At 39.6% G+C, this 12,453-nt stretch overlaps 2 protein-coding genes across 2 annotated transcripts in view; one reads left to right on the forward strand and one right to left on the reverse strand.

Moving 5' to 3' along the window:
* LOC122757551 overlaps positions 1 to 4,481 on the reverse strand; it is a 75,529-nt gene extending 71,048 nt beyond the window's left edge. Inside the window, exon 1 of the mRNA XM_044009983.1 lies at positions 4,217 to 4,481. Within this exon, the coding sequence (XP_043865918.1) occupies positions 4,217 to 4,248 (32 nt within the window). The 5' untranslated portion in view covers positions 4,249 to 4,481. The remainder of the gene's footprint in view (positions 1 to 4,216) is intronic.
* A 3,349-nt stretch (positions 4,482 to 7,830) lies between these two features.
* LOC26527679 (inosine-5'-monophosphate dehydrogenase) lies at positions 7,831 to 12,427 on the forward strand. Its single transcript, XM_044009042.1, has 6 exons — positions 7,831 to 7,919; positions 8,508 to 9,052; positions 9,211 to 9,361; positions 10,105 to 10,756; positions 11,592 to 12,132; positions 12,202 to 12,427. Exons 2-6 carry the CDS (start codon positions 8,817 to 8,819, stop codon positions 12,305 to 12,307), a joined length of 1,686 nt encoding a protein of 561 aa, XP_043864977.1. The 5' UTR covers positions 7,831 to 7,919; positions 8,508 to 8,816; the 3' UTR covers positions 12,308 to 12,427.
* The last annotated feature ends 26 nt before the right edge of the window (positions 12,428 to 12,453 follow it).

Consider the following 12,453-nt stretch of genomic DNA (forward strand, 5'->3'; position numbering starts at 1 on the left):
TTCGACAAGGTCAATTCCAATTGTTCGACTGTTTAATCATGATATAGAGCTTATATAGAAATATATTAGACCTCTGGAATGTATTCTATGAATATATATATATAGATTTGAAAGTTTCAAAAGTTATATCACTTCAACAACAACTTCGAATTCAATTAAATACATTTTGTTATGGAACAAAAAATGAATCAGCTATGACGAAGAAAAGTTTTAGTTCTGTAAATTTTCATTTAAAACGATTTTAAAAGCAGATGTGAGAAAGTGCGCTACTTTTTGTACATGTGTACACACATGTGTGTATGTATATACATACATATGTATACTATATTCGAACTTGGAAGAAAGTCTTGGAATGGAGCTCAATACGAGGCGCAAATTGCGATTTTTTATATATACATACATATATGAGTGTGCCTATATACGTGTGCATATGTGGTAGTGTGTGTGTGTGTGATAGTGCGTTCATACTTCTAGACATCCCTATATCACGCATGTATACTTAAAAGTATTGTCACTGCTATCAAGCTAACAAATAGCAACAGCAGCAACAACAACGGTGGCGATAAGCGACTTGAGGCTGATTAGGATCAAGTAACTGTATATGTATATGACTGTATATGTATGTATGCATATACATGCGTATAGACACATATCTACACACATATATAATACAGTTCATAGTACGATATAAATCACAGTATCGCCATTTAAGCAAACCAGGTAAGAGTACTGTACGTATGTACAGGTGCTTCTAAAGACATGTAACACGTAACGCGTAACGCGTAACGAGTAACGAGTAACGAGTAACCAGTAAACAGTAACGAGTAACGAGTAAAGCGTAACGCGTAACGCGTAACGAGTAGCTGCACATGCCTTTAATAAACGTCAAGTTCAATGGCATTGATTAAAATGCAAATCGAAATGCAACAAAAGAAAACAAAGAGAGAATCAGAGAAGCAAAAACAATGCAAACGGCTATGCCCAGCTGCAATATGATCAACCGATGGAAGACTCGACCACTTCAAAGTGCAATCAATGTCAAATAGAATTCGCATTACATTCAGCTCATCTATGAGAAAACTAAGCGTGCTAATATGTCCGCTTTTGGCATGCCCGCGCACAGAGTATTGTAACAGTCGCTACATTATGAATGCCAAGCGCCTTGTAATGTCCAAGGGTTGGGCTTGGGTTTAGATTGGATCCGATGCGTTTGGGTTGGGCTGCGCTGCGCTGCGCTGCCCTGCGTTGGGCTGGACTGGCCTGTTGGCAAGACAGCGGCTTACAGCTGCCCTTGCCCTTGCCGTTGCTGTTGCCCTTGCCCTTGCCCTTGTCCCCCCGCCCATGGCTACGCGGTCATCCCCCGTTTACTAGATTAGCTGTCAAGCGGGAAGTGCAAAGCCAGCGAGGCAGATAGAAAGAGAGAGAGAGGGGAAGAGAGAGAAGGGGAGAGAGCGAGCGAGCGAGTTACAGGGAATTTGGAAGTTTATGTTTTTTTTGTCGTTTTTGGTTCGAAATTATTTCTACTGTACGAATATTGAACGGGCTTTTGAGTGCATGCGAGTTTGTGTGTGTGTGTGTGTGCATGAGCATTTGCTGCCTCACACATAATTGGGTGCTTTGCCAGTGCGTGCGTGTTCTGTGTATGTATGTGTGTGTTTTCGCTCTCTCTTTATCCCTCTCCAGCCAGCTCACACACACACACACACACACACACACACACATACACACAGAGAGAGCCGAACGCATGCGGCGCGCCGCATATCGCTACACATGTAAAATGGGGGTTACATGACATTGAAACCATTTTTGAAGGTTTGAGCGGCTTTTTTCGGTGCTTCTTCCTCTTCTTCTATATAACTGTGTAACAGACACGCATACACACAGACATAAAATTAAGCATGGGTTGCCAGGCGAACCCCTTTTCAATGCTGAATGTTGTTACAGGAGCAGCAGCAAGACACACACAAAGACAAAGCGACAGCATCCCAAAAATATGCACAAACTTATATATAAATGTATTGTAAATATGTATACATATATGTATATAGTATATAAATATAGTCCATTAGGAAATGAAGTATATATATTCCCCTTCAAGCTTGGTTTCTTCTATAAATTTCATATTTATTTGACAATTTGGAGGTAAGCTCAGGCAATATTTTAATGCAACTTTAGCAGAATTAGCCAAAAATGATTAAACCAGAATCATATAGTAATATAATCTATATTAACATAAACTGCATATTTTGAGACCTATGAGTCCAATTCCTCTGAAGTAATGCAAGGACCTCATCGATTCCAAGCCCAGGCCAAGCTATGAAGGAATTTACAATACAGTATTTGACTACATAGCAATCTATATAAGTATACGAATTTATACCAATCAAAACTAGTCCTTCTCCCCTTCTTCAGCAGCCACGTCTAATTTTGTTCAATTTTATTCATTAAGTTTATTTAAAACAAAAAATACATATCAAATATTTAAAAAATCCTAAGCTTATATAACTTTATTATTTGCTGTACATATGAATCTACAGTGAATGCTCTGCCATATCTTATGCTTATATGTTTTATTTATTTCAATTTACTCTGAAGCTCAACAATGTGCAAATGATGGAAATAATTTTAAATATAAAAACAAAAAATATTTATATTTTTATAATAGAAATAAAATAGAGTATATATAACATAAAATATTATATATGCATATAATATACATATACATATCATAAAATTATGGAAGCGATCAAGAAAAAATATATATTCAACAAAATATAATATATACATGTATGTGTATGTATATATCGTATGTATGTATGCACATACAAATACATATAATAATGTATAATTCTTCCCATGTCTAAAAATCCCTTCAATTTCGCTGCTATCAGGCTTACGACTAGCCATAGATTTGCCTTTCCTTGGTTTCCCTAGTTCCCACCGATCTTACAATAATTAATAGGTATGATTATTTTCCATATGTACACATATGTACGTATATGTGTGTGTGTTTGTTGTGTGCCCTTGTCACTATATTTTCAGCAATTACACTGAACTGTTACCAAGTCCAATTCAATTAACTTCAACTCAACTTGAATATATACAACAACAAAATTGTAAAGAAAAAAAAAAAGCCTAGCAAAATACGCTGTTTAATGCTCATGCTACATCTATCTCTATCACACACACACATACTGTCTTCCGCACGCTCTCTCCCTTTCCCTCTCCTTCTCGCACTGTTTTTGTTGGACAGCGCAAAACGTTTCACAACACTTTGTTATCGATGCGTTCGCTAACCCACCCGCTACTCTCTCTGACAAACACACACACACACGCACACACTAAGCAATCAGGAAAAAGAATTGTGAGTTGCCCAAGTTGAACGACTGGTGAATGCTCTGTCTTGAAGGCAATCAATCAAAAAGCTTTTAAATATACATATAAACAAATGCATATATGTATATATTTTACAAAATTTTTGTCTTTGGCTAAGGCTACAAAGCTGCAAGTGCACATTCAACTGAATGCGCTAAATATCAGCAAAGGGTTAGATCGCTATCTCAATCTGTGTCAAATTGCATCACATTGCACCGCACTCACATATACACACGCACGCACGTGCATAATTGCAATTACATCTGAAGCGAAAGAGCATACAAAAAACAGCAACACAACGCAGCAAATCGCAACAACAATAACAATCACAGCAGCTCCGAGAGTCAACAGTCGATTGTTTATCAATGTGTAAATAAAAGCGTCTTTGCTTATGCCTGTGTGCATGTGTGTGTGTGTATGTTTGTTTCGTTGCCCAAAAATTTCAATAGCAAAGGTCAATGAACTCGTGCCGTGCCAGTGTGCCTGGCGTTTGCTCTTTCACTCACACACACACATACTATCGTGTTTGTGTGTGTGCATATTGCGTTCCGCATTGCGCTCTGCTACGCTCTCTCTCTCTCTCTTTCTTGCTGTGCTCGCTCTTGTGGCATTTTGCGGCTCTCTTAACTGCTGGTTCATTGCTTCCTCGTTGCGTTTCATTCATAAACAGAGAGCGCGTCAGATATCGGCCAGGCCAACGAACTAAGGGCCGTGCGCGCTTAACATGTGCTTTAACTGACCCTATCTTTGACACTCTGTCCCTCCCCACAGACGCATTGAACCACCTTTGGAGCTGTCTTAGGCTAAATGGGCATTGCATTTATCAAACATTTTTACTCACATCAACTGTCGACGTCCTTGCAGCGGCGGCATTTTTGTAGCCAAATGGCGTTCATTTAATGTGCTCCAATTGTTAGCGTTGGCTGAAGCGCGGCGGCTGTAGCTGCGGCTGCTGCTAGTGCTATGTTGAAGGCGTAATCCATGCTCTGCCTGCGGAGCTTTAACAGTTAAGCCTGGCTTTTAACTTAACAGTAGCTGTTGCTGTGGTTGTTGTTGCTCTCGATGATCTCTTTTAATTTTAACTTTAACTTTTGCGACTCTTTTTTATTTTTTATTTTGATTCAAGAAGTAGCCGTTGTTTTGTTGTTGTTGTTGTTGATCCTTATTAAATAGTTGCACGTATGTATATATTGACGAATATCAGCGCATTATTAATGAACTTTTTCTCTTGTTTCTTATTTTATTTTTATTTTTATTTTATTTTTTTTTTTTTTTGTTGCACTTTAGTGTGGAACGGGCGGGCGGGGTTGTGAACACATAACGGGGTATCTCGCTGTTAACTCCGATTTAAACAGACATATATGTATGTATATATGTGTATATATAGTAATATATATATATATCTATATATATATACATACATATAGTATAAATATAGCTATATATGTATATGCATATGCTTGAATTCTTAACTTTATCCTAGGCTAATATTTAGGCGCTTATTGCTTGCTCGCTTGCACTTGCACACATTTCTTTGTAATGGTTTTGTCACATTTTCAATTTGTCACGACACAAAAAAATTTGTATATATACATTTATATATTTGTTATATATGTTACATATATGTGATTATCTGCAAACAGAAACAAAAACACATAAAAAAAAAAACAATGAATTACTTTACATTGCAATTAATTTGTTGTTGCCGTTGTAAAGGAACGTGAGTGGGAGAGGTGAAGAAAGGGTGAGGGAGAGGGAGCTGAGGCCAAAGGAAGTTGGTCAGCAAACAACAAATGGAGTTGCAATGCCGTTACCGGCAGCGTCCTTATTGGCGCCTATTCCGCTGCACTTGTCAAAAGGCAATAACTAAACACACACACACACATAGACTGCGATAGAGCGATAGTGTGAGAGAGAGGCACACAGATACTCTTGCATTTAATGCTGCCACTTTGTTAATCGCATTCAAATTTATATATTTGCAACAAAATACGTTACTCGCATGAGCAAAACAAACAATAAAAAAAAGTTACAACAAAAAACCAACTTTGAAATATCGTCGTTATCCGGGCGCGAACGACAACAGCTCGCGGCGAGTGAAATTTTAAGAATGAGAGAGAAATTTGTTCGTTTTCTTGTTTCGTTTCATGCGCTTCGTTTCATTCATCCAGTCGGACCGGACCGAGCCGACTGTTAGCTGTACCGGCTGGCCGACGGCAGGCAGAGCACGCTTAAAAGTATGCAACATGGAACTGGATAACAGCAGAGGCCTGTATTACATTCCCTTGAAAACACGGCGCTTATATAGACGAGTCGTCAGTTCAGCTTTAATTTGTCATAGCCAGCACTTAGTTGGTCACTCTTATAATAATACAATGTCAAATCTGGTCATTTGTTAATAAACATATTTAATAAATTAAATTATATATTTAAAATGCGCGCACTGCCTTCAAGTTCTGTTTACATACTGTTAATACGCTGAATAGCATATTAAGCGCTCACGTGGAGCTAAAAGCGAATTTAGTTAAGCTTTGCTTGTGGTTTGTGTCTTCGCTCAACGGGGTGCAGAATCTTATACATAGCACCGACCAGAGCTTGGTAAACGGTTTGAAGAGTTCGGAATACTCTAAGAATCAGCTATTTTGTAGCTAGATCTGGCTACTTTTTAAGGCCGATTCCTACACAAATTTTCAAACAGCTATTAGCTACAAATCTGGCTATTTTCAAATATTACATTTAGCTAAAATGCAAGCGAACTTATAGCAAAATTGGCTTCGATACTTTTTAAATATAAATGATTTAAATGTACTGAGTTTTGTGTAGAATTAATACTACAACTGAAGAATAGGTAAGCTCTATAAAATGTTATGCAAACTTCATTTCTTATCAGTTTTTATGCCCTGAACCCATTGAAAATGGGAAATCAGGGTATAATGGTTTTGTGAAAAAGTATGTAACGGGCAGAAGGAATCATAGCGGACCCCATAAAGTATATATATTCTTGATCAGCACGACGAGCTGAGTCGATATAGCCCTGTCCGTCTTCCAACTACCTTAAAAAGGCAAATTATAAAAGCGACAATGGTGAAAATGACGAGTTGGTGGTCATTGATGAGATATTATCAGAATTAAATTAATAAAGATGACTTTTTATGAAAAAAAAAAAAACAGCACTATTTTCTTTTTTGCTACTTTTTCAGCTATTAGAAGAAAGTTACCTACTTTTAGCTACTTTCAGCCTTCGGTTTTGCTACTTTTGCTGAAAAAGTTTCGGGAACACTGAAGAGTCTTCACACGTAAAGGAAGAAACGGCAGTCTAGCGCGAAGAAATTTCAATTTTCGTGAGCTGCTGCTTGTGCTCACATGCATACATACATATACATATTTGAGAGAGCAGAGAGAGCAAGAGCAACATTATTCAACATTTGACCATATCGGTCGAGCGCATGAAGCGGAATGATTGTGCTTTCGTACATTTTCGTAGCCCGAACCTAAAAGTGAAGAGCCGAGCAAATACAAAATTGACAATCAATGACTTCATTCCATAGCATTTGAACATGGAAGTGATAACATTTCTATTGCAAAAAATGCAATTTCATGATACGAGTTGTTTTTACAAGCATCTTTAAATGCCAATACTTCATACGAAAATTTAATAGTATCATTTGTATTTTAGTATTGATTTATAGTATTTACCATGGTATATAATGGTAAATATCATGTTAAACCAAAATGCCTACAACAAAGATTAGGTTTGTTCGATTTGCTTCTATAGATAACCAAATAATGTAAAATGGCAGAAATACAAAAGCAAAATATTTAAAGGCTAGATTTATGGCTATAAGCATTACGACAATTTTCCAGGCTATTTCATTTCCAAATAGGCTAGATCTAGCCATAAATAGGCTAAAATGGCAACAATGTTGATAGGCCCTAGGAGACAGATTTTTCGGTGCTGAAAAACATTGTACTACATGTCCAGTCTATGTGTTTTCCGGTTAGTGTCAGTGTACATAGGCAGGCCCCTATAAATCAAAACAGCTGATCGACAGTGTGCCCTTATTTTTTAATTATTATACGGTAATATTTGATTTCAATTTTATGAAATATACAATATTCGTTGTTTTCTAACTTGACATTTATTTGAATTGAAACATATTCCATAAAGATGAAAAACATATTGTATATTTGTATATATACATTGAAATATTCATATTGAAATTGAACAGCTGGCATACAATTTGCAGATTTGGACATTTATGTTTAAAGTTCATTTAATTTGAATTTAGAAAGTATATTTTGCGTTTTGATGCATATAGTGTTGTTAGTAATTAAGTTCCATACAATCGAATTTATTTTGCTTCAATTTATCAAAATGGCATATTTATTCAATAGCCGTATTTACAAGCTAAGCGATAGATATATCGATTAGCTGTTACATGGGCTATCGATATATTTGCATATTAATTCTCATCTCTCATAAAAGTACCCAGTTAATTAATGGCAATATTTCGACGCCTTCGGTTGGAATAGCGGCTGGACGGGTAAATATAAAAAACACGTGCTCAGTTTTAAACAGGTTCCGTCTGCGTCCAACGCATCAATTCCGCTGACCATTGAATCAATGCGCTTAAACTAATCCGTATACTCGAATAGATTATTCTGTATGTGCTGATGCTACACAACGTAATATCCTTCCAGTCTGTCTGACCCTTTATTCGTCTGTCTGTCGTTTTGTCTGCCTGTCTAGCGTTCCCAGCTGCAAAGCTCGCTTCGGGTCCATGTGCAATTTCAATGTCTTTGATTTTTTTATATGTTTTGTGTCTATCCGCGTAACTCTATTAATGAAACAGAAAGATTAAAATAAATTCAATTAAATAAATGCCTATATATTTGAAGATTTCAATAATTTTTTAAAATTTCTATTTCAAAACAGTTCTATTTCATTTAAAAATTGCCTGGGTTCGTAAGCGCATTTGGTATTCGACTTGACTGCGCTATTTTGCCGTACAAATTTTTGTTTATCTTTAATAATTTATTGATTTATTTATTTTGTTTTCTAAGGCCGTTTGCAATGTTTAAAAACAATTTTTATTGATTACTTTAATACAATTCTATCTTTATGGTTTTAGGAACGTTTTGATTGTCAATTGCAATTGAATTGATTTGAACATAAATTGAGGCGGCTTGACAACAGTTGCAATCAGCCCAAAGGAGACGATTAGCACACACAAACATAAACACTTATATACGTCTATATATGTGTGCATAGTGCATATACACATACATATATGTATATGCGTATATAGCACAGATAGAAATAAAGACGTTTATATAGGCACTTAAAGCGGTTATTGCTTTCGTCTATTAATTTACAATTGTTTCTTGTTGTTGTTGCTGTTTCTGTGCTGACATCGATTAACACTAAGGTAAACGCTCGCATGGCGAACAACAACGCAGCCGCCGACGTTGACGGCGCCAATCAGAAGCCAAAAGCTAATGGCTTAATAGGCAGCGGCGATGCATGTGCATCAACAACAACAACAACAACAGCATCAGCATCATCAGCAGCAGCAACAACAACAACAACTGCGACAGAGGCCGAGGCAGAGGAACTACTTCAGGACGGACTGAGCTGCAGTGAACTATTTAAAAATGGTGAAGGTCTCACCTACAAGTAAGTCTGCTTCACCCCCCCCCTGTGCTTCTCACCAATACACTCATGCATCTAGGTTACATGCTGTATGTGTGTATCTCTTCTATATATGTATGTACATATTTTTGAATCTATGCCCTAATCATATGCTCATGTTACACTCCGCACGCTGCATTTAGTGATTTTCTCATATTACCGGGCTACATAGACTTCGCCGCCGAGTCGGTCGATCTCAGCTCTCCACTGACGAAGGGCATCACACTCTGTGCCCCGTTAGTTAGCTCGCCCATGGACACGGTAACGGAATCTGATATGGCCATAGCCATGGCGGTAAGTGTTTAATAACAGTTCTAACTTAAATGTATACACACACACACACACACATACACACACATTAATAAACAAGGCTGCAAATCGGTGCATTTTATTCCCACGTCAGCTTTTTGCCTTTAGTCAAAGCATAAATGCCGTTATTTATTATAATACACAAATTTTATTGAGTGTGAGTAAAAAATTGAGGGTGGCAAAAATTGATACATTTGCAGTTCTCTGATTTCTATATAAGTCAGACTATGAGAGTTGATTTACTTAACAGATTTTGACTTTTACTTAACATTGAATTTCTTGTTGCTTGCTTGTGTTAACATATCTCGCAGCTAGGATCTGTCTGATCAGCTAATGTTAATACTATGTTAACCCAATTAATGTAGTTGTTGACGTGCTTCGTCTCTCTCTGATCAGCTAATGTTAACATCATGTTAACCCAATTAATGCTGTTGTAAGCGCTCGTTCAGCCTCGGTTTGCAGCCTTGTTCGCACACTGCCCTCCCCTCCATGGGCGGTGTGATCGATTGACACTATGAACGATAACCGATAAACCGACGAACGCCGACCGATGCACATCGCCATTTGGTGCTGAATTTTGGTATCGGCCTCGCTCCAGTTGTGGTTGTAATTGAACACTCTTATGCGCCTCTATTATGCTAAAAAAAACAAAAAACGAATGTATATTTCCCTTCACGCTCTGCGCCGTCTCGTTCGGAATTATTTTGTGGTGGGGGAACCACGCGCAGCTGTGTGGTGGCATTGGAATCATCCATCACAACTGCACGCCGGAGTACCAAGCGTTGGAGGTGCACAAGGTTAAGAAATACAAACATGGCTTTATGCGCGATCCGTCGGTGATGTCGCCGACCAATACCGTTGGCGATGTGCTCGAGGCCCGTCGCAAGAATGGCTTCACCGGCTACCCCGTCACCGAGAACGGCAAGCTGGGCGGCAAGCTGTTGGGCATGGTCACGTCGCGAGACATCGATTTCCGTGAACAACAGCCGGACGTACTGCTGGCGGACATTATGACCACACAGCTGATTACCGCACCCAACGGCATCACCCTGCCCATGGCGAACGCCATTCTGGAGAAGAGCAAAAAGGGCAAGCTGCCCATTGTGAATCAGGCCGGCGAACTGGTCGCCATGATTGCGCGCACCGATCTGAAGAAGGCCCGTTCGTATCCGAATGCCTCCAAGGACTCCAACAAGCAGCTGCTGGTGGGCGCCGCCATTGGCACCCGGCCGGAGGACAAGGCCCGGCTGCATCTGCTCGTCGCGAATGGTGTTGATGTCATTGTGCTGGACTCATCCCAGGGCAATTCCATTTACCAAGTCGAGATGATCAAGTTCATCAAGGAGACCTATCCGGATCTTCAAGTCATTGGCGGCAACGGTAATTACATCTCCCACATTTTCGCGCACAATCATGCATGCCTAGCCTTGAAAACTATTGGAAGAGCAGAAAGAATAGAGACAGAGAGCGAAAGAGAGAGAGAGAGAGAGAAAAAGATAGGGATAGTTAGATTATAGATTATGGATTTTGAAAGGAAGATTAAAGACTTAGCAGAAATAGTCTGCAGAGCAAAAGCATATACTGCTTAAGCCTTTAGCCTGTCGATCGATAATTATCGATATTCTTCAAGCGACAGAAGTAAGCGAACAGAGCAAATAGAGGTGAGATAAATATAGATCATATGCATTAATTTTTATAGCTGTTCATGTCTAAAGTTTCCCAAATGCTATGAGGTAGATTATGAATGTATAAAGATAAGAATCGGAAAATCGTTAACAGTCAATTTGGCGGATATACAACTGATTGCAGATGTCAAGATAAGGATTTGCGAAAAAAGAAAGACCAAAAAAAGGGTAAAAAATTTCACAATTTATTCAACTATCTTTACTTGGTCAATCAGTGGTTATCAGTAGATAAATGCAGTTCTTCAATCAGTAAAATAAAGGTAGTGTATATTGTGCGTATATATGTATGTATGTATATAGAGCACAATAATCTCTGTCTCGTTCTATCTCTCTTGCTGTTTCCCTTTATTGACCAATAAAGTAGAATAGGCAACTTAATTAGCCTCTCTGTCGCATGCTTTTATTACGCACTGTGGCTGATAAGTTTCGTAAACTCGATTACTAACCGCTGCCCAATCAATTCCTCCCCTACACACACACACACACACACACACACACACATATATATATATATACACACCCCTACACAGTGGTCACACGTGCCCAGGCAAAGAATCTAATTGATGCTGGAGTGGATGGACTGCGCGTGGGCATGGGCTCCGGCTCGATATGCATTACGCAGGAGGTGATGGCCTGCGGCTGCCCGCAGGCAACGGCCGTGCATCAGGTGTCGACGTTCGCCAAGCAGTTCGGTGTGCCGGTGATTGCGGATGGGGGCATTCAGTCGATTGGGCACATTGTGAAGGCACTGGCATTGGGCGCCAGCGCTGTGATGATGGGCTCCCTGCTGGCTGGCACCTCGGAGGCGCCCGGTGAGTACTTCTTCTCCGATGGCGTGCGCTTGAAGAAGTATCGCGGCATGGGCTCATTGGAGGCAATGGAGCGTGGCGATGCCAAAGGTGCGGCCATGTCCCGTTACTATCACAACGAAATGGACAAGATGAAGGTGGCCCAGGGCGTCAGCGGCAGCATTGTGGACAAGGGCTCCGTGCTGCGCTATCTGCCGTATCTGGAGTGCGGACTGCAGCATAGCTGCCAGGACATTGGCGCCATTTCCGTTAGCAAGCTGAGGTGAGTTGGCCTCGCAGCGTTCTCTCATTCCACTCTTAATATTCTCCATCTCTTTCTAATTCATGGCAGAGAGATGATCTACAATGGGAAGCTGCGCTTCATGAAGCGCACCCACTCGGCCCAGCTGGAGGGCAATGTGCACGGCCTGTTCAGCTACGAGAAGCGTCTCTTCTAACATACAAACAGTGCTGCAGCGATGCCAACTGTTGCCAGCCAGTATCAACAGCAGCTGCAGCATGCAACAGCAATGCATAAACATCATCATCCTCATCATCATCATCATCAGCAGCAGCAGCAGCAGCAGCAGCAGCAACATCAGCA

Source organism: Drosophila mojavensis, unplaced genomic scaffold (assembly GCF_018153725.1).
Source record: "Drosophila mojavensis isolate 15081-1352.22 unplaced genomic scaffold, ASM1815372v1 contig_136, whole genome shotgun sequence".
Lineage (NCBI taxonomy): Eukaryota > Metazoa > Arthropoda > Insecta > Diptera > Drosophilidae > Drosophila > Drosophila mojavensis.